Source organism: Oenanthe melanoleuca, chromosome 1 (assembly GCF_029582105.1).
Source record: "Oenanthe melanoleuca isolate GR-GAL-2019-014 chromosome 1, OMel1.0, whole genome shotgun sequence".
Lineage (NCBI taxonomy): Eukaryota > Metazoa > Chordata > Aves > Passeriformes > Muscicapidae > Oenanthe > Oenanthe melanoleuca.
The window spans coordinates 24,410,160-24,426,792 of NC_079333.1; the positions used below are offsets into that span (position 1 = coordinate 24,410,160).

The 16,633-nt window shown below is 49.2% G+C and overlaps 2 protein-coding genes across 10 annotated transcripts; both read left to right on the forward strand.

The window, feature by feature from the left end:
* The first annotated feature begins 219 nt into the window (after nt 1-219).
* Nucleotides 220-5,426, forward strand: LOC130254591 (uncharacterized). Of its 7 annotated transcripts, none has more exons than XR_008840772.1 (6): nt 234-1,351; nt 2,679-2,803; nt 3,318-3,427; nt 3,538-3,780; nt 3,960-4,067; nt 5,176-5,426. XR_008840772.1 is itself a non-coding variant. In XM_056494278.1 (5 exons), exons 1-3 carry the CDS (start codon nt 743-745, stop codon nt 3,406-3,408), a joined length of 825 nt encoding a protein of 274 aa, XP_056350253.1. In that variant the 5' UTR covers nt 220-742; the 3' UTR covers nt 3,409-3,427; nt 3,538-4,067; nt 5,176-5,426. The 7 variants fall into 7 exon arrangements, 2 of the variants coding, with proteins under 2 accessions (XP_056350253.1, XP_056350261.1); XR_008840779.1 differs by having other exon boundaries at nt 774-1,351; nt 3,234-3,427; nt 3,534-3,780; XR_008840775.1 differs by having other exon boundaries at nt 774-1,351; nt 3,234-3,427.
* A 6,885-nt stretch (nt 5,427-12,311) lies between these two features.
* LOC130254611 (uncharacterized) lies at nt 12,312-16,503 on the forward strand. 3 transcript variants are annotated; one of them, XR_008840788.1, is made up of 5 exons: nt 12,312-12,495; nt 13,820-14,568; nt 14,679-14,921; nt 15,101-15,208; nt 16,253-16,503. XR_008840788.1 is itself a non-coding variant. In XM_056494319.1 (4 exons), exons 1-4 carry the CDS (start codon nt 14,072-14,074, stop codon nt 16,326-16,328), a joined length of 924 nt encoding a protein of 307 aa, XP_056350294.1. In that variant the 5' UTR covers nt 13,455-14,071; the 3' UTR covers nt 16,329-16,503. The 3 variants fall into 3 exon arrangements, 1 of the variants encoding a protein (XP_056350294.1); XM_056494319.1 differs by lacking the exon at nt 12,312-12,495 and having other exon boundaries at nt 13,455-14,568; XR_008840781.1 differs by lacking the exon at nt 12,312-12,495 and having other exon boundaries at nt 13,459-13,944; nt 14,459-14,921.
* Nucleotides 16,504-16,633: the final 130 nt, after the last annotated feature.

The window sequence follows — 16,633 nt, forward strand, 5'->3', positions numbered from 1 at the left end:
AGCCCGGAGCAGCAGCGGCAGCGCCGTGCTCGGCCCCAGCGCCCGCCCCGATGCCGCCGGGTGCCCGAGCCCCACATTCCGCCCGCCGAGGGAGCGGCGGCAACGCTTGGACGAGATCGGCTGCCGGCACCGGCAGCAGTCGAAGCGGAAGCCCTGTCACGTTAGCGACCGCACGGCAGCGGCCCGGGCTCCGGGTCGGCCCCCCCCGCATCACAGCCGCGGCCACGCCCCCCGCGTTGCAGTGACGGCCACGCCCCCGGCGTCACTGCCGCGGCCCCGACCCTCCCGTCACGGCCGCGGCCCGCCCCCCCCGCGTCACCGCCTCGCCACGCTCCCGCGCGTCATAGGGTCGGCCCGCCCCTCCATGTCATCGGGTCACCCTGTCGGCCCGACCACTTTAATCGGGGCCGCAAAAACTGTCCCCTATCACACGGCAGAATGGCCGCCGACATACTGTCCGGCAACACGTGACTATGTAGTCGCAGGCACACTTGTCCAGCACCACGCGGCCGCGTTGGAGATGCCATATTTACCTAAAAACACGTGGCGGGCAAGGGCGCGGCCATATTAAACCGAAAGCACGTGGCGGTCACGGGCGTCGCCATGTTGTACGGAAGAGGGTGGCAAGCACGGGCGCCGCCATGTTGTACGGAAGAGGGTGGCAAGTACGGGCGCCGCCATGTTGTACGGAAGAGGGTGGCAAGCACGGGCGCCGCCATTTTGAACCGAAAGCAGCACCCCGATGCATCCAAGCGCCGGGAATGGAGGCGGAATACCGTGCCAAGAGCGCGGGGTCGGTCGGCGTCCACCGCTGCCAGCGTCGGGTAAGGTTCAGGCAGGAGATAAGAAGGATGCCTTTGTGAGGGGCGAGGGCCCGAAGGGAACCACAAGAAACACGGCAGCCGACCGGACGTGTCTTCGGCCACAACAAAGATGGCGACCGACCGGAAGTGGCTGCGGCCACAACAAAGATGGCCGCAAGAAAGGGCGGGAAATGAAGGACCAAGGTCCGTGTTTGGGCTGCCTGCCCGCGCCCCGAGCCGTTCTCCGCGGCATTGCCAGGCGTGCGGACACGGGCCGTGCGCCCAGCGGCACCGCGGGCACGCCGGAGCCCGGCGGGCGCCGGCAGGCAGCTGCGGCACGCCTCTCTCTGCCGGGCTCCGCCTCAGGAACGACCCTTCCCGTCTCCAGTCTGTGTTCCCTCCCGGCTCCCCTCCCGCCCGGGGAAACGGAGGAAAACACAAATAACATCGAGGAAGAAAGAACAGCCTGCAGAGCTGCCCGAGCCATCGCCCTGCCCGCAGCCGGGAGCAGCCAGCAGGAGGAGGCAGCTGCTTTCTCAGCCAGAAAGGTGAGAGGTGCGGGAGGGGGTTTCTACCTTTGTCCTCTCTTCTGCCTCCTGTCGCCTGTGTCTGCGGGGCTGGGGAACTTCTGGGCTGCCCCCGTGGAGCAGCTGCAGTCGTTCTTTGGGGGGTGAGGAAAAAAGGCTGAGGGGGACAAGGGGTGGAGACTCGGGGGCTCCCATGTCCTTTGGGGCACCCCAAGGTCCCGAGGAGAGGGAGCCACGCTGCCGTGAAGGAGCAGGTGAGTGGAGAATGGCGGGGGTGTTGCCGGGTGCCGTCCCCCAGAGGGACCCAATGGTGCCAGAACATTCACAGGGAGGGCTGGGTGTAGGAGACAATATAAATATGAAAAATACCTAACTATAGCTTAAATAAATGTTTTATTGGTTTTATTTGGTTAGAGGTAGGATTTTTATAAATAACATAAATATAATTAATATAAGCAAATATAAATGTACAAATATACAATATATACAAACATAAAACTAAAAATATATCTAAAACTAAAACTAAAACTATGTATAAATGTATGTACGTGTAAATATATATATAAGTATAGAATATAAACAAATAAAAGTATATATGTAGGATATAATATAAATAGTATCATACATGTTATGGTGTACCATATACATAATATATAAATTACAGATATAAATATGAGATACATATATTTTAAAAAATATATATTTTTATATATTATATAAATAATTATATATATAAAAATATAATTTATATATTATTTATTTATATATTTAAATTACATATATATATATTTATTTAAAAAAATTTGAAATATATTTAAAAAGAAAGGGTTTTTTGGTTTCTATTTGGTTAGTGGCTGAGCTTTTTTAATAAATAATATTAAAAAATATAAACGTACAAATATATGTAAGGATATATTTATATACATAAACTAGAAATTAATTTTTGTAATATGTGCATAATTATGTGCATAATAAATTATAAAAGTGTAGTATATATGTTATAATGTAAATTGCATTGTAAATTTATTGAACAATATATGTAATATATATAATATCAAATATGAAAAGGAGTAGAAATTAAATATTAAAAATAGGTGTAAGTTTTCTGTATTTAAAGGGGTTTTTTTTTTTTGTTTTTATTTGGTCAGGGGTAGGGAGTTTTTTAGTTGTGGTCGGGCTTTTTTTGGGGCATTTTGTAGGATTGGGACTCTCCTTTTTGCCCCGGGAGCTCGAGGCTGGCCCGAGCCTGTGGCCTCTCCCGCAGGTGAGTGTGACACGGTAGAGAAGGGAGCCAGGCAGTGCTCTGGGACTTTGAATCTACCCAACTGTTTTCCAAATGTATTTGCAGAGATTCAGCTGTGGGGAAGCTGCAGAGAAGGCTGCCTGGCACAGCCCCCCAGAATGGGCCTCCCCCGACTGGGCTCCCGCAGAGGATGGGGCAGTTGCAGCCCCCTGTCATTCCTGTGAGATTTGGTAAGTCTGGGGAGGGGTTTCCTGACTGTCCCTGTCTCCAAGCGAGCCGTGCCTCGTTGTCCAGAAGCCCTGCCTGGGCAGCCCGGCCCGGCACAGCTCCATTCCCTCTCCCGGGCTCACCGGAGGGATGCAGAGCCACCAAAGTGCGGGTCAGGCTGGAAAGGGGACGGTGGGGCCTGCGGCCACAGCAGGGGGAAGGACAGGAGGCAAAGCCTCTCGACCAGCCCTGGGCCCAGCCTGCCCAGGAGAAGCTTCCGAGAGGCGCCGGGGCTCTCGTTTGCCCGGAAAGCTGCAGCCGTTGGGGCAGGTCTCGGGCTGTGACCCAGCCCCTGCAGCACTGCAGAGAAAAGGGGCACGTGATGGCCCACGGGGTCGGCTGCAGTCCTTAAGAGCAGTGCCTGCTTTCACCACTGCCTTTTGCTGCCTGCAGAGATCTGTGCTGAGGGTTGGCAGCTCCTGCTGGGGCAAGAGCTGCATCTTCCAAGAGGCAAAGCTGCAGCATCTTCCTCCCCAGGGACTGTCTCCATGCAGGAAGCAGCACAGGGGACTGGCCGAAGGGCTCGGGCTGGGACACGGCCCCAACAGGAGCAGCCCTGGCACACTGACACGGGAGGATGAGCCCAGGTGAGGAGCACGGGCCCAGCGTGGCACCAAGACAGGCATCTCCTGTGGGTTATGTGGGGCTGTGCTGTGCACCCTGGGGGTGCTGACTGACCCCCTTTGTGCCGAGACAGAGGAGATGCTGCTGCACCACGTCCCCAGGAGAGCCCCTGCCTCCTTCTGCTCTCAGGGATGGGACTGGGAGACGCCTCCACGCCGAGAGTGGCACTTGGCATGGCTTCAGTCCCCAGTGGAAGAGGCTGGGCTCCCCGCTGCCCAGAGCTCCTGGTTAGGGACACCCACGCCTGCGCCTGGCTCAGAGTCCAGGGTGCACTCAGTCCGGATCCAGCCTCGAGACGTTCCTGCTGCAGCTGCAGGTGAGCTCAGCTCTCCCTCAGGGACACCTGTGCCTGTAACAGCTCCAGCCCATGGAGCCCCTGCACGAGAGCTGTTCCTGGTTCTCACAGCTCCTGCTCCTGCACCCCTTGCTCACTTACTGCTCAGGATATCTGAGGGCCCAGGTGATTTCTGTTCCTTCTGCTTGTTTCACTTGCAGGTGTTTCCCAGTCCAGCTTGCTGAACCTCCAGCTCTGACTGTTCTTCCTTCCAGCTCTGGCTCTGAGATGCTGCACTTGATGGCTGCTCCAGTTCCTTCCAGCTCTGGGTAAATAACTGGTGTCTCTTGTGTAATCTGTGTCCGTGTTCTGTCGTTTGTGTCCATCTGTGTTACCTGTGTCACATCTCCATGCTTTATCAGCATCCTTCCAAGCCATGGTAGCCAGACTCTACTCGCAACAGGTTCGTGCTGGTGCTCGCTGAGTTTGGGGAAATTTGGGGGATTTTGGGCTGTTTTGAAATAATTTTTAAAGAGTTTTTTAGATTTTATTGGGGGAATTTTTGAGGGTTATTTTGAGGTGGGGGGGATTTAGGGGTTTTTAAAAGGATTTTTGGAGGAATTTTGGGATTTGTTTTTTTTAATTTTAAAATTTTTAGGGAATTTTTAAGGGGTTTTTGGGAATTTTTAGGGGTTTTTAAAGGGGATTTTAAAGAGATTTTTTTGGGGATTTTGGGGGTTTTTAAAGAATTTTAAAGGTTTTTTTTCAGTTTTGTTGGGAGAATTTTGGGAGTATTTTGGGGGAGTTAAGGGTTTTTAAAAGGATTTTTGGAGGAATTTTGGGATTTTTTTGGGATTTTAAAGGGATATTTTAGGGAAATTTAAAGGGTTTTTGGATACTTTTTAGGGTTTTTTTTCTAGGGGATTTTAAAGAGGTTTTGGAGCTTTTAGGGGATTTGGAAGGGTTTTTTTAGGGGATTTTAAAGAGGTTTTTTTTGGATTTTAGTGGAGCTTCGAGGGGTCTTAAAGGGGAATTTTGGGGCTTTTTTGGGATTTTTTTTTAGGTTTTTTGAGGGGTTTGAAGGTTTTCTTAAGGTATTTGTTAGAGGTTTTTAAAGAGTTTTTTGGGGATTTTGAAGTATTTTGGGGGGATTGGGGAAGGTTTTTGGGGATTTTTAGGGGTTTGTGATTTTTTGGGGAAATTTCTGTGCGGTTTGGGATTTTTGTAAGGGTAAATTTGAAAGCTTTTTCGGTTTTTTGGTCGGGTTTGTGTGGTTTCTTTTTTTTTTTCTTGTTTTTGGCCTTTTTTTATTTGAGGGGCTTTTTGGTTTTTTGTTTTTCTGTTTTTTCAGGATTTTAAAATGTTTTAAATGGATTTTTTTTAAATTTTCAACTATATTTTCAATTTCCCCCCCCCTCCCCGAATTTCCCTTTCCAGGTTGGTTTTTTCAAGCGCCACTACAAGGAGATGCTGGAGGGCACCAAGACCCCCGGGGTGCCCCAGGACTGAGTGAGAGGAGCCCAAAAATTTTGGGCACCCCATCCCCCCAAAATATTAAATTCACATGGAAGCTTCCCCTGTATTTGTGTGGAGTTTTTTGAAATTATTTTGGAATTTTTTAGGGGGGGTTTTGGGAAACTGGGGAGGAGGAAACACTAAAAAATAAAAAAATAAATTTAAAAAGGATTTGGGAAAAAAATTGGGGAATTTCACCACAAAAATGTGAAGAGAGCCCCAAAAATCCACACGGGATGAGGTGGTTTTAGCCAAAATCAAAGATTTGGCCCCAAAATCTCCCCAAAGTGGGAGATTCCTCCTAAAAATCCACCTGTGACACCCGAGTTTCACCCAAAACCCATGCTCATGTCTGCTGATCCATCGCTCTGGGCTCAAATAGTCGTGCCTGAGATCTGGGGGTGCTCCCGTACCTGGTTGTGTCCACAAGCGGGATAGGGGGGCGACTATGGCTGCACTACCGGGCTGTGTCCCACTCCTGTCTGGCAATCCATTGCTCTGGGCACCGTTGCTCATGCCCAGGGCAAAGGACCCTAAACCGAACCCCGCGCCTCGGGATACGCGACTGCCGCGCGTGTCACGTGCTTTTGCTACTACATACCTATTGGTCAAGCAGTCTTCTGTGGTACATAGCCGTGATGCAGAGAACTCAGTTCTAAGTGTAGTGCAAAGTGAGAACTGTGTGCTGTGCATGCTTTCTCCTTAGCGTTCTGTACACTGCAGTGCTCGTCCCTATGCAGAACTTACAGAGTGCACGGTACGCTTCCAAGGAGCAGGGCATTCTCGTATGGTACAGAGAGTTTGACAGAAAAGTGCACACGCCAGGCGTGTTTTGTCAGTAGCAATACCTACCAGCCTACCAGCACAGTGTTCTGTGTCAGCAGGAGACGACACTTTACCTCGCCTAAAGAGATATCGCCGCAGGATACATAGCGCGAAGAAGGAGGCTGCAGAGCACTGGAGAGTGCACTTCGCAGCTAATCGCTTGTCAGTGACTGAAAGCATGAAGCAGGATCAACGTCAGCTGGCTTTGCTACTACATACCTATTGGTCAAGCAGTCTCTGTGCAGAGAACTCAGTTCTAAGTGTAGTGCAAAGTGAGAACTACTGTGTGCTGTGCATGCTTTCTCCTTAGCGTTAAGTACACTGCAGTGCTCGTCCCTATGCAGAACTTACAGAGTGCACGGTACGCTTCCAAGGAGCAGGGCATTCTCGTATGGTACAGAGAGTTTGACAGAAAAGTGCACACGCCAGGCGTGTTTTGGCAGTAGCAAAACCCATCAGCACAGTGTTCTGTGTTAGCAGGAGACGACACTTTACCTCGCCTAGAGAGATATCGCCGCAGGATACATAGCGCGAAGAAGGAGGCTGCAGAGCACTGGAGAGTGCACTTCGCAGCTAATCGCTTGTCAGTGACTGAAAGCATGAAGCAGGATCAACGTCAGCTTGCTTTGCTACTACATGCCCTTTCGCCAAGCAGTCTTCTGTGGTACATAGCCGTGATGCAGAGAACTCAGTTCTAAGTGTAGTGCAAAGTGAGAACTACTGTGTGCTGTGCATGCTTTCTCCTTAACGTGCTTGCTTTGCTACTACATACCTATTGGTCAAGCAGTCTTCTGTGGTACATAGCCGTGATGCAGAGAACTCAGTTCTAAGTGTAGTGCCAAGTGAGAACTACTGTGTGCTGTGCATGCTTTCTCCTTAGCGTTCTGTACACTGCAGTGCTCGTCCCTATGGCAGAATTTACAGAGTGCACGGTAAGCTTTCAAGGAGCAGGGCATTCTCGTATGGTACAGAGAGTTTGACAGAAAAGTGCACACGCCAGGCGTGTTTTGGCACTAGCAAAACCTAGCAGCAGAGTGTTCTGTGTTAGCAGGAGACGACACCCTACCTCGCCTAGAGAGATCTCGCCGCAGGACACATAGCGCGAAGAAGGAATCTGCAGAGCACTGGAGAGTGCACTTCGCAGCTAATCGCTTGTCAGTGACTAGAGGCATGAAGCAGGATCAACGTCAGCTTGCTTTGCTACTACATGCCCATTCGCCAAGCAGTCTTCTGTGGTACATAGCCGTGATGCAGAGAACTCAGTTCTAAGTGTAGTGCAAAGTGAGAACTACTGTGTGCTGTGCATGCTTTCTCCTTAGCGTTAAGTACACTGCAGTGCTCTTCGCTATGCAGTGTTGAAACAGTGCATTGTAAGCTTACACAGAGCACGGTATTCTCGTATGGTTCAGGGCTTTTAACAGCAATGTGCACATGACAGGAATGTTTTGGCACTAGCAAAACCCAGCAGCAGAGTGTTCTGTGCTAGCAGGAGACGACACTTCAGCTCGCTTAGAGAGAAATCGCCGAAGGCTACATAGCGCGAACAAGGAAGCCGCAGAGCCCCGGAGTGCTCTTTGCAGCGTAGCGCTTGTCAGTGACTAGGGGCATGAAGCAGGATCAGCGTCAGCTTGCTTTGCTACTACATGCCTGTTCATGAAGCAGCATTCTGTGGTACACAACCGTGATGCAGAGAACTCATTTCTAAGTGTAGTGTAAAGTGGGAACTACTGTGTGCTGTGCATGCTTTCTCCTTAGCGTTAAGTACACTGCAGTGCTCTTCACTATGCAGAGTTTAAATAGTGCATTGTAAGCTTACAAAAAGCAGGGTAATATCGTACGCTACAGTGGTTTTAACAGCAAAGTGAACAAGCCAGGCGTCTTTTGGCAGCAGCAAAACCCATCAGCAGAGTGTTCTGTGCTATCAGGATGTTGCCTTTAGGAGCTGGAACAGAGATCACACAGATTTAGGGGAAATAAATAGGTATTTATTGAGAGGTCTTCAAAGGCCACACCCTGGCAGCAACAGTGCCACAGCGTGGCCCCTGCCCTGCCCGAGTGGCTCCAAGGTGGATTCAAAAGAGAGCTTGGTCACTTGATTTTACATTTTTATAAACTTCAGTCCATTTACATACAGGAGTCAACCATCCAATTAATAGTCTCAAATTTGTAAGGTGTTATCCTCCTCTTCTCCTGGATGGCCCGCCCTCCTCTTTTCACGCTGTTTATACTTAGGGCCTAAAGTTTGAAGAAACTGTCCTTGAATCAATAGCTCGAATCGGACTATTTTGTCTTCACCACCTTAAGCTCAACGGAAAGCATACCCAAGCAGAACAGAAAACTCCAAACTTAAGGCATCATTTCCCCCCTTTAGAGGCTTGACAAGGCCTCTACCTTGTCAAGTCTCTATTTTAAATTTTACTAACAGTAAACACCCAATAACCGATAAGTATCTAATAACAGAAGTTCTAACATTAGATAAATATCTAATAGTAAATACATATTAATAAACATACACCTTATAACTAATAACTAATAACAATAAACATCTAATAAGAATAATATTTTATACAGCCAAATGTTACATAAAGAATAATGGTAATTAAATGCAAAAGAGAAATCACCTAAAATATGTTATCATTAACATCAGTCTTTGTTGTTATAATTGTTCGGGAGCTGAAGCTTTCTTAATTCTGGAATAGTGAATCCAGGGTCCTCTGTCAGCAACTTTAACTGCACTAAAGGTTGTCAGCAGGACTTTGAATGGCCCTTTCCACTTAGCTTGCAGAGGATCACTGTCCCACCATTTTACATAGACCCAAGCTCCAGGTTGGAACGGATGTGCAGGTGTGTCCAGTCCTGTGGGTCTGGATAACACGATGTAACGCTGAAGCTTCTGTAAAGTGGAACCTAAAGCCATTAAATAGCGCTGCAGATCACATTTCCCCTTCAGATGAATTTCACCTGGAATGTGTGGACTTTGATATGGTCTGCCATACAGTATTTCATAGGGACTGATGTTACCCCTCCGCCTCGGTTGAATGCGAATTCTCAATAAAGCTATAGGTAGGGCCTGAACCCACGTCATGGATGTCTCCTGACAAATTTTACTAATTTGTCTCTTAAGAGTCCCATTCAATACGTTCAACTTTACCACTCGCTTGGGGTCTATAAGGTGTGTGTGGATCCCAAGTAATTCCCAAAATCTGGCTAACATCTTTGACCACTGTTGTGACAAAGTGTGGTCCCCTATCTGATGATATTCCCAAGGGAACCCCAAATCTCGGAATTATGTGGTTAAACAAAACTTTCACCACCTCCCTAGCTGTGTTAGTGCGACAGGGGTAAGCTTCTGGCCATCCACTGAAGGTGTCAACCAATACCAGTATGTACCGGTATCCCTCTTTGCGTGGTAACTCCGCAAAATCTATTTGCCAGTAATCCCCAGGAAGATCTCCTGCCTTTGTTATTCCTAATACAACTCTCTTTCTTGTGTCGGGGTTGTTTTTACAGCAAATCTCACATTTACTCACTACTGATTGTATAATATCAATCATTCCCTTCCCTATTACTACCTTTCTTAGGTGTTTCAAAAGGTTTTCAACCCCATAATGTGTGGTTTCGTGTTCTCTCTGAACTAATTCCCGAAGGATCAGGGGTGGGACTACCACCTGGTTCTTCGGGGTAACAGCCCACCCACTTTCTGCGATTTTAGCTTTAAGGAATTTTATTAGTTTGTGGTCTGCCTGATCATATTTTGGGGTGTACCCTGACAAATCAATCTCTTTCTGTGGAATTACTGCAAGAATACCCTTTTCTGCAATCCTTCTTGCCATTTTATCAGCAAAGCAATTTCCCAATTCTGGAGCAGTTTTCCCCTTTTGGTGACCTCTACAGTGCATGACAGCTACTTCTGCAGGTCTTTTAATGCTCTCTAAGAGGGCGAGTATTTGCTCAGCATGTTTAATTTGATTACCTTGAGCATTCAAAAGTCCTCTCTCTTTCCAAACGGCTCCATGGGCATGGACAACACTAAATGCATATTTGGAATCGGTCCATATATTTACCTTTTTTCCCTCACTCAGGTCTAGAGCTCTTGTTAGTGCAATCAGCTCAGCTTTCTGCGATGACACATCTGCTGGCAGGGCCTTTGCCTCGATCACCTTATCCTGTGTGGTCACTGCATAGCCTGTCATCCTTTTACCATTTTTCATGAAGCTGCTTCCGTCAGTAAAGAGTTCCCAATCTGGATTCTCCATGGGCACATCCTTCAGATCTGGTCGGCTGGAATAGACCTCCTCAATTATCTGCAAGCAGTCATGCTCTGGCTCATTGTCAATTAAGATGGAGGACAGAAACATAGCAGGGTTAAAAACAGAAGTTGTTTTTAGGGTAACATCATCTTGCTCTAACAACAGTGATTGGTATTTCAACACCCGGTTGCCAGACAGCCAATGTCCCCCCTTTTGCTCAAGGACAGCTGCCACGGCATGGGGTACATACACCACAATGTGTTGCCCAAGGGTAAGTTTTCGGGCCTCCTGGATTAAAATGACAGTGGCTGCCACAGCCTTTAGGCACCCCGGCCAACCTTGGGCAACACTATCCAACTGTTTGGAAAAGTAGGCCACAGCTCTCCGCTGGTTCCCGAGACGCTGTGCTAGCACCCCCAAAGCCATGTTCTGTCTCTCATATGTAAAAAGTTCAAAAGGTTTAGTTAAATCTGGCAGTCCCAATGCTGGAGCTGACATCAGTGAGTGTTTCAGCTGTTTAAAAGCTGCTCTAGCGTGTTCAGTCCATGGAATAATTCCTCTCTCGGCTGCTTTTAAGGCCCTATATAGAGGTTTTACTAGAAGTCCCTCAATCAGGACATCCACCACACCCTGGGCACCTAAAAAATGAAGAAATGAAGAGGATCCAGACTAGCAGGAAAAACAACAGAGGTAGAATGCAACACTCCAAGAATACACAGTATCTTTTTAGTTTATCAAAAGCTCGCTGGCAGCGCCGGAGCGGCGGGTTTGGGGGGTGCCGGGGGAAGCTCAGCGCGGGGAAATCCCCGCACCGCCCTCCCGCGCACGGCCGGCGGCACGGGAGCCCCGGCAGCAGCCCGGAGCAGCAGCGGCAGCGCCGTGCTCGGCCCCAGCGCCCGCCCCGATGCCGCCGGGTGCCCGAGCCCCACATTCCGCCCGCCGAGGGAGCGGCGGCAACGCTTGGACGAGATCGGCTGCCGGCACCGGCAGCAGTCGAAGCGGAAGCCCTGTCACGTTAGCGACCGCACGGCAGCGGCCCGGGCTCCGGGTCGGCCCCCCCCGCATCACAGCCGCGGCCACGCCCCCCGCGTTGCAGTGACGGCCACGCCCCCGGCGTCACTGCCGCGGCCCCGACCCTCCCGTCACGGCCGCGGCCCGCCCCCCCCGCGTCACCGCCTCGCCACGCTCCCGCGCGTCATAGGGTCGGCCCGCCCCTCCATGTCATCGGGTCACCCTGTCGGCCCGACCACTTTAATCGGGGCCGCAAAAACTGTCCCCTATCACACGGCAGAATGGCCGCCGACATACTGTCCGGCAACACGTGACTATGTAGTCGCAGGCACACTTGTCCAGCACCACGCGGCCGCGTTGGAGATGCCATATTTACCTAAAAACACGTGGCGGGCAAGGGCGCGGCCATATTAAACCGAAAGCACGTGGCGGTCACGGGCGTCGCCATGTTGTACGGAAGAGGGTGGCAAGCACGGGCGCCGCCATGTTGTACGGAAGAGGGTGGCAAGTACGGGCGCCGCCATGTTGTACGGAATAGGGTGGCAAGCACGGGCGCCGCCATTTTGAACCGAAAGCAGCACCCCGATGCATCCAAGCGCCGGGAATGGAGGCGGAATACCGTGCCAAGAGCGCGGGGTCGGTCGGCGTCCACCGCTGCCAGCGTCGGGTAAGGTTCAGGCAGGAGATAAGAAGGATGCCTTTGTGAGGGGCGAGGGCCCGAAGGGAACCACAAGAAACACGGCAGCCGACCGGACGTGTCTTCGGCCACAACAAAGATGGCGACCGACCGGAAGTGGCTGCGGCCACAACAAAGATGGCCGCAAGAAAGGGCGGGAAATGAAGGACCAAGGTCCGTGTTTGGGCTGCCTGCCCGCGCCCCGAGCCGTTCTCCGCGGCATTGCCAGGCGTGCGGACACGGGCCGTGCGCCCAGCGGCACCGCGGGCACGCCTCTCTCTGCCGGGCTCCGCCTCAGGAACGACCCTTCCCGTCTCCAGTCTGTGTTCCCTCCCGGCTCCCCTCCCGCCCGGGGAAACGGAGGAAAACACAAATAACATCGAGGAAGAAAGAACAGCCTGCAGAGCTGCCCGAGCCATCGCCCTGCCCGCAGCCGGGAGCAGCCAGCAGGAGGAGGCAGCTGCTTTCTCAGCCAGAAAGGTGAGAGGTGCGGGAGGGGGTTTCTACCTTTGTCCTCTCTTCTGCCTCCTGTCGCCTGTGTCTGCGGGGCTGGGGAACTTCTGGGCTGCCCCCGTGGAGCAGCTGCAGTCGTTCTTTGGGGGGTGAGGAAAAAAGGCTGAGGGGGACAAGGGGTGGAGACTCGGGGGCTCCCATGTCCTTTGGGGCACCCCAAGGTCCCGAGGAGAGGGAGCCACGCTGCCGTGAAGGAGCAGGTGAGTGGAGAATGGCGGGGGTGTTGCCGGGTGCCGTCCCCCAGAGGGACCCAATGGTGCCAGAACATTCACAGGGAGGGCTGGGTGTAGGAGACAATATAAATATGAAAAATACCTAACTATAGCTTAAATAAATGTTTTATTGGTTTTATTTGGTTAGAGGTAGGATTTTTATAAATAACATAAATATAATTAATATAAGCAAATATAAATGTACAAATATACAATATATACAAACATAAAACTAAAAATATATCTAAAACTAAAACTAAAACTATGTATAAATGTATGTACGTGTAAATATATATATAAGTATAGAATATAAACAAATAAAAGTATATATGTAGGATATAATATAAATAGTATCATACATGTTATGGTGTACCATATACATAATATATAAATTACAGATATAAATATGAGATACATATATTTTAAAAAATATATATTTTTATATATTATATAAATAATTATATATATAAAAATATAATTTATATATTATTTATTTATATATTTAAATTACATATATATATTTATTTAAAAAATTTGAAATATATTTAAAAAGAAAGGGTTTTTTGGTTTCTATTTGGTTAGTGGCTGAGCTTTTTTAATAAATAATATTAAAAAATATAAACGTACAAATATATGTAAGGATATATTTATATACATAAACTAGAAATTAATTTTTGTAATATGTGCATAATTATGTGCATAATAAATTATAAAAGTGTAGTATATATGTTATAATGTAAATTGCATTGTAAATTTATTGAACAATATATGTAATATATATAATATCAAATATGAAAAGGAGTAGAAATTAAATATTAAAAATAGGTGTAAGTTTTCTGTATTTAAAGGGGTTTTTTTTTTTTGTTTTTATTTGGTCAGGGGTAGGGAGTTTTTTAGTTGTGGTCGGGCTTTTTTTGGGGCATTTTGTAGGATTGGGACTCTCCTTTTTGCCCCGGGAGCTCGAGGCTGGCCCGAGCCTGTGGCCTCTCCCGCAGGTGAGTGTGACACGGTAGAGAAGGGAGCCAGGCAGTGCTCTGGGACTTTGAATCTACCCAACTGTTTTCCAAATGTATTTGCAGAGATTCAGCTGTGGGGAAGCTGCAGAGAAGGCTGCCTGGCACAGCCCCCCAGAATGGGCCTCCCCCGACTGGGCTCCCGCAGAGGATGGGGCAGTTGCAGCCCCCTGTCATTCCTGTGAGATTTGGTAAGTCTGGGGAGGGGTTTCCTGACTGTCCCTGTCTCCAAGCGAGCCGTGCCTCGTTGTCCAGAAGCCCTGCCTGGGCAGCCCGGCCCGGCACAGCTCCATTCCCTCTCCCGGGCTCACCGGAGGGATGCAGAGCCACCAAAGTGCGGGTCAGGCTGGAAAGGGGACGGTGGGGCCTGCGGCCACAGCAGGGGGAAGGACAGGAGGCAAAGCCTCTCGACCAGCCCTGGGCCCAGCCTGCCCAGGAGAAGCTTCCGAGAGGCGCCGGGGCTCTCGTTTGCCCGGAAAGCTGCAGCCGTTGGGGCAGGTCTCGGGCTGTGACCCAGCCCCTGCAGCACTGCAGAGAAAAGGGGCACGTGATGGCCCACGGGGTCGGCTGCAGTCCTTAAGAGCAGTGCCTGCTTTCACCACTGCCTTTTGCTGCCTGCAGAGATCTGTGCTGAGGGTTGGCAGCTCCTGCTGGGGCAAGAGCTGCATCTTCCAAGAGGCAAAGCTGCAGCATCTTCCTCCCCAGGGACTGTCTCCATGCAGGAAGCAGCACAGGGGACTGGCCGAAGGGCTCGGGCTGGGACACGGCCCCAACAGGAGCAGCCCTGGCACACTGACACGGGAGGATGAGCCCAGGTGAGGAGCACGGGCCCAGCGTGGCACCAAGACAGGCATCTCCTGTGGGTTATGTGGGGCTGTGCTGTGCACCCTGGGGGTGCTGACTGACCCCCTTTGTGCCGAGACAGAGGAGATGCTGCTGCACCACGTCCCCAGGAGAGCCCCTGCCTCCTTCTGCTCTCAGGGATGGGACTGGGAGACGCCTCCACGCCGAGAGTGGCACTTGGCATGGCTTCAGTCCCCAGTGGAAGAGGCTGGGCTCCCCGCTGCCCAGAGCTCCTGGTTAGGGACACCCACGCCTGCGCCTGGCTCAGAGTCCAGGGTGCACTCAGTCCGGATCCAGCCTCGAGACGTTCCTGCTGCAGCTGCAGGTGAGCTCAGCTCTCCCTCAGGGACACCTGTGCCTGTAACAGCTCCAGCCCATGGAGCCCCTGCACGAGAGCTGTTCCTGGTTCTCACAGCTCCTGCTCCTGCACCCCTTGCTCACTTACTGCTCAGGATATCTGAGGGCCCAGGTGATTTCTGTTCCTTCTGCTTGTTTCACTTGCAGGTGTTTCCCAGTCCAGCTTGCTGAACCTCCAGCTCTGACTGTTCTTCCTTCCAGCTCTGGCTCTGAGATGCTGCACTTGATGGCTGCTCCAGTTCCTTCCAGCTCTGGGTAAATAACTGGTGTCTCTTGTGTAATCTGTGTCCGTGTTCTGTCGTTTGTGTCCATCTGTGTTACCTGTGTCACATCTCCATGCTTTATCAGCATCCTTCCAAGCCATGGTAGCCAGACTCTACTCGCAACAGGTTCGTGCTGGTGCTCGCTGAGTTTGGGGAAATTTGGGGGATTTTGGGCTGTTTTGAAATAATTTTTAAAGAGTTTTTTAGATTTTATTGGGGGAATTTTTGAGGGTTATTTTGAGGTGGGGGGGGATTTAGGGGTTTTTAAAAGGATTTTTGGAGGAATTTTGGGATTTGTTTTCTTTTAATTTTAAAATTTTTAGGGAATTTTTAAGGGGTTTTTGGGAATTTAGGGGTTTTTAAAGGGGATTTTAAAGAGATTTTTTTGGGGATTTTGGGGGAGTTAAGGGTTTTTAAAAGGATTTTTGGAGGAATTTTGGGATTTTTTTTGGGATTTTAAAGGGATATTTTAGGGAAATTTAAAGGGTTTTTGGATACTTTTTAGGGTTTTTTTTCTAGGGGATTTTAAAGAGGTTTTGGAGCTTTTAGGGGATTTGGAAGGGTTTTTTTAGGGGATTTTAAAGAGGTTTTTTTTGGATTTTAGTGGAGCTTCGAGGGGTCTTAAAGGGGAATTTTGGGGCTTTTTTGGGATTTTTTTTTAGGTTTTTTGAGGGGTTTGAAGGTTTTCTTAAGGTATTTGTTAGAGGTTTTTAAAGAGTTTTTTGGGGATTTTGAAGTATTTTGGGGGGATTGGGGAAGGTTTTTGGGGATTTTTAGGGGTTTGTGATTTTTTGGGGAAATTTCTGTGCGGTTTGGGATTTTTGTAAGGGTAAATTTGAAAGCTTTTTCGGTTTTTTGGTCGGGTTTGTGTGGTTTCTTTTTTTTTTTCTTGTTTTTGGCCTTTTTTTATTTGAGGGGCTTTTTGGTTTTTTGTTTTTCTGTTTTTTCAGGATTTTAAAATGTTTTAAATGGATTTTTTTTAAATTTTCAACTATATTTTCAATTTCCCCCCCCCTCCCCGAATTTCCCTTTCCAGGTTGGTTTTTTCAAGCGCCACTACAAGGAGATGCTGGAGGGCACCAAGACCCCCGGGGTGCCCCAGGACTGAGTGAGAGGAGCCCAAAAATTTTGGGCACCCCATCCCCCCAAAATATTAAATTCACATGGAAGCTTCCCCTGTATTTGTGTGGAGTTTTTTGAAATTATTTTGGAATTTTTTAGGGGGGGTTTTGGGAAACTGGGGAGGAGGAAACACTAAAAAATAAAAAAATAAATTTAAAAAGGATTTGGGAAAAAAATTGGGGAATTTCACCACAAAAATGTGAAGAGAGCCCCAAAAATCCACACGGGATGAGGTGGTTTTAGCCAAAATCAAAGATTTGGCCCCAAAATCTCCCCAAAGTGGGAGATTCCTCCT

What these genes read in the sequence shown, in the direction of transcription:
- LOC130254591 (XM_056494278.1), top strand. Translation starts at nt 743, where the DNA reads ATGCATCCAAGCGCCGGGAATGGAGGCGGAATACCGTGCCAAGAGCGC. An exon ending in CTGCTTTCTCAGCCAGAAAG is followed by an intron (nt 1,352 to 2,678) that starts GTGAGAGGTGCG and finishes ATGTATTTGCAG; the next exon opens with AGATTCAGCTGTGGGGAAGC. An exon ending in TGTCATTCCTGTGAGATTTG is followed by an intron (nt 2,804 to 3,317) that starts GTAAGTCTGGGG and finishes CTTCCTCCCCAG; the next exon opens with GGACTGTCTCCATGCAGGAA.
- LOC130254611 (XM_056494319.1), top strand. Translation starts at nt 14,072, where the DNA reads ATGCAGAGCCACCAAAGTGCGGGTCAGGCTGGAAAGGGGACGGTGGGG. An exon ending in ACACGGGAGGATGAGCCCAG is followed by an intron (nt 14,569 to 14,678) that starts GTGAGGAGCACG and finishes GTGCCGAGACAG; the next exon opens with AGGAGATGCTGCTGCACCAC. An exon ending in CGTTCCTGCTGCAGCTGCAG is followed by an intron (nt 14,922 to 15,100) that starts GTGAGCTCAGCT and finishes TTTCACTTGCAG; the next exon opens with GTGTTTCCCAGTCCAGCTTG.